The sequence below is a fragment of the Talpa europaea genome, assembly GCF_964194135.1.
Source record: "Talpa europaea genome assembly, chromosome: X".
Lineage (NCBI taxonomy): Eukaryota > Metazoa > Chordata > Mammalia > Eulipotyphla > Talpidae > Talpa > Talpa europaea.
The window spans coordinates 49967092-49968987 of NC_140081.1; the positions used below are offsets into that span (position 1 = coordinate 49967092).

At 48.7% G+C, this 1896-nt stretch overlaps 1 protein-coding gene across 1 annotated transcript; it reads right to left on the reverse strand.

The window, feature by feature from the left end:
• Positions 1-644: 644 nt before the first annotated feature.
• LOC311187861 (protein N-terminal asparagine amidohydrolase-like) lies at positions 645-1493 on the reverse strand (the record flags this gene model as incomplete). Its single annotated transcript, XM_084259244.1, has 1 exon — positions 645-1493. One exon carries the CDS (start codon positions 1491-1493, stop codon positions 645-647), a length of 849 nt encoding a protein of 282 aa, XP_084115370.1.
• Positions 1494-1896: the final 403 nt, after the last annotated feature.

Genomic DNA, 1896 nt, shown 5'->3' on the forward strand with positions numbered 1-1896 from the left:
TGTAAAAGCCAGATTAAAAAAATTGTAGGGCCTCCTGGTGGCACAGGCGGTTGAGCGCCATGCCGAGTAGCTGTCCACAGCCTCTGCAGTGCCGGTTCGATCCCCACTGGCCTCGGAGCAACCCACATGGCAAGCAGACCTCTCCTGTCTCGCCTGCTGCTCCCCTCAGCAGTATATTTCATCAGTCTGCCTGTTCTGTTCCCCGCTCTGTCTCTGGTGAATCCTCTCACCCTCCCATGCATCTGGCCTATACCCCGGTTCTCGTATAAATAAAATCTTTTAAAAAAAATTTGGCAACACTAATTAAGCTGATTGTGGAAGAAAATTACTTGCCAGAGCAAATCTTCCACGTGGATGAAAACTACCTATTCTGGAGTGCATGTCTGAAAGGTCTTTTGTTTTTTTTGCCAAAATAAGATTTTATTTTGAAAATCATTTGAAAGACTGAGGAGGGAGGAGACCTAAGACTCAGCGGTGTGGGTTCCAGATTCTCTCCAGCTTCCCGCTCGCCCCCAACCCCGGTGGTCTTGTGCCAGAAAGTCGCTTTCTTTGGTAAATCCTGTTTTAGCTTCCTGGAGATCTTTTCCCATAAGCCATCTTCATTTTTTTTGTAGAGCAGAGCTTTAGTTCCAGGAAACAGTGTGTTAGCTGGAGATGGGTATTTTTTTAAAAAACATCAAGGTAGATCTAATATGTTCAACAAAGTGGGGGTGCTCAGCCAGAGGCGAAGTAGAAAGGTTCCCTAGTATCTGCTTATCATCTTGCTGCAACCAGAAATCCAGATCTGGAAATGGCATCCAGGAGTACGGTCCTATGCAAAGTTGTTCAGTCTTTGCATTGTAAATGCTAACCATGGGTCCTCCTGTGAGAGCGCGTGCAGCCCGCAGCTCCTCTTCGGGGCCTCGGTCTTGGAAAGAGGCTCTGGAAATCTCTGTGGTTCTAATGTTGACAGCAATGTCATAAATGATGGGGAAATGGTTTTCATTTTCTTTCCGGTCATTTAATTCTGTCACACACAATGTCACTAGGTGAATGTCATCTTCTTGTCTGTCAAATTCATTAAGAAGCTGATGAGTAAGTTTTTGTGACAACTTCATGTCGTCACTGAAGCCTCCCATGAGGTGCACTTCCAGCCTTCCACACTGAGCGTGGTCAGAAAAGGACTTTATGGAGTTCATGATCAGGGGGACCTCGGTTTTGGTGTCGGATCCATCGCAGTGTGTCAAGCAGGTGGCCCCATTACATGTGTGCCTCAGGACCACAATGTGACAAGTGGTAGCATCATCAGAACCCAGAATGGAGATGGAGCCATCCTTTGGGGAGGTCACAGCAAGCTCTCTTTGCTGAACATAGAGAAGGCCCTGGGGTCCCACTTGTTGAACAGACTGACCTCTGAGAAGTCTGGCTCTTTCCTCCAGCAGCAGGTGGGCTCGGACCAGGTCCCCGGCGGACTGCGGCAGCCACACTTGCCGCCCCTCCACCAGCAGCGGCATTGCGGAGGCGGCCGCCCCAGCAGGCCCAGGGAGGCGGCGGCCTCCCCAGCCCCTGCCGCCCACCCGCCGCCTCCGCCCCCTGAACGGTCTTTGATACATAAAAAGGCCAACACTTTATAAAGGACAACAGTCTTACTCGAGGACAATGTTGCAGGCTACAAATTAAAACACTGATCTAGCACAGTGAGAACCCCAAGGCCTTGAAGCATATAAATAAAGCACAAACTGACAGTGCAGTATATGCACAGTAAGTCACAGATGGATGACCAGCTCCTCTTCCAAGATGCCTTCCTGAATTGCTAAGCCAGAAAAATGGAGTACTTTTTGGAGTATACCTTTCAACATTTCGCTTTATGTTGATAATGCTCCTGTACATCCTCCTTTTTATGGAGATACTCATCCC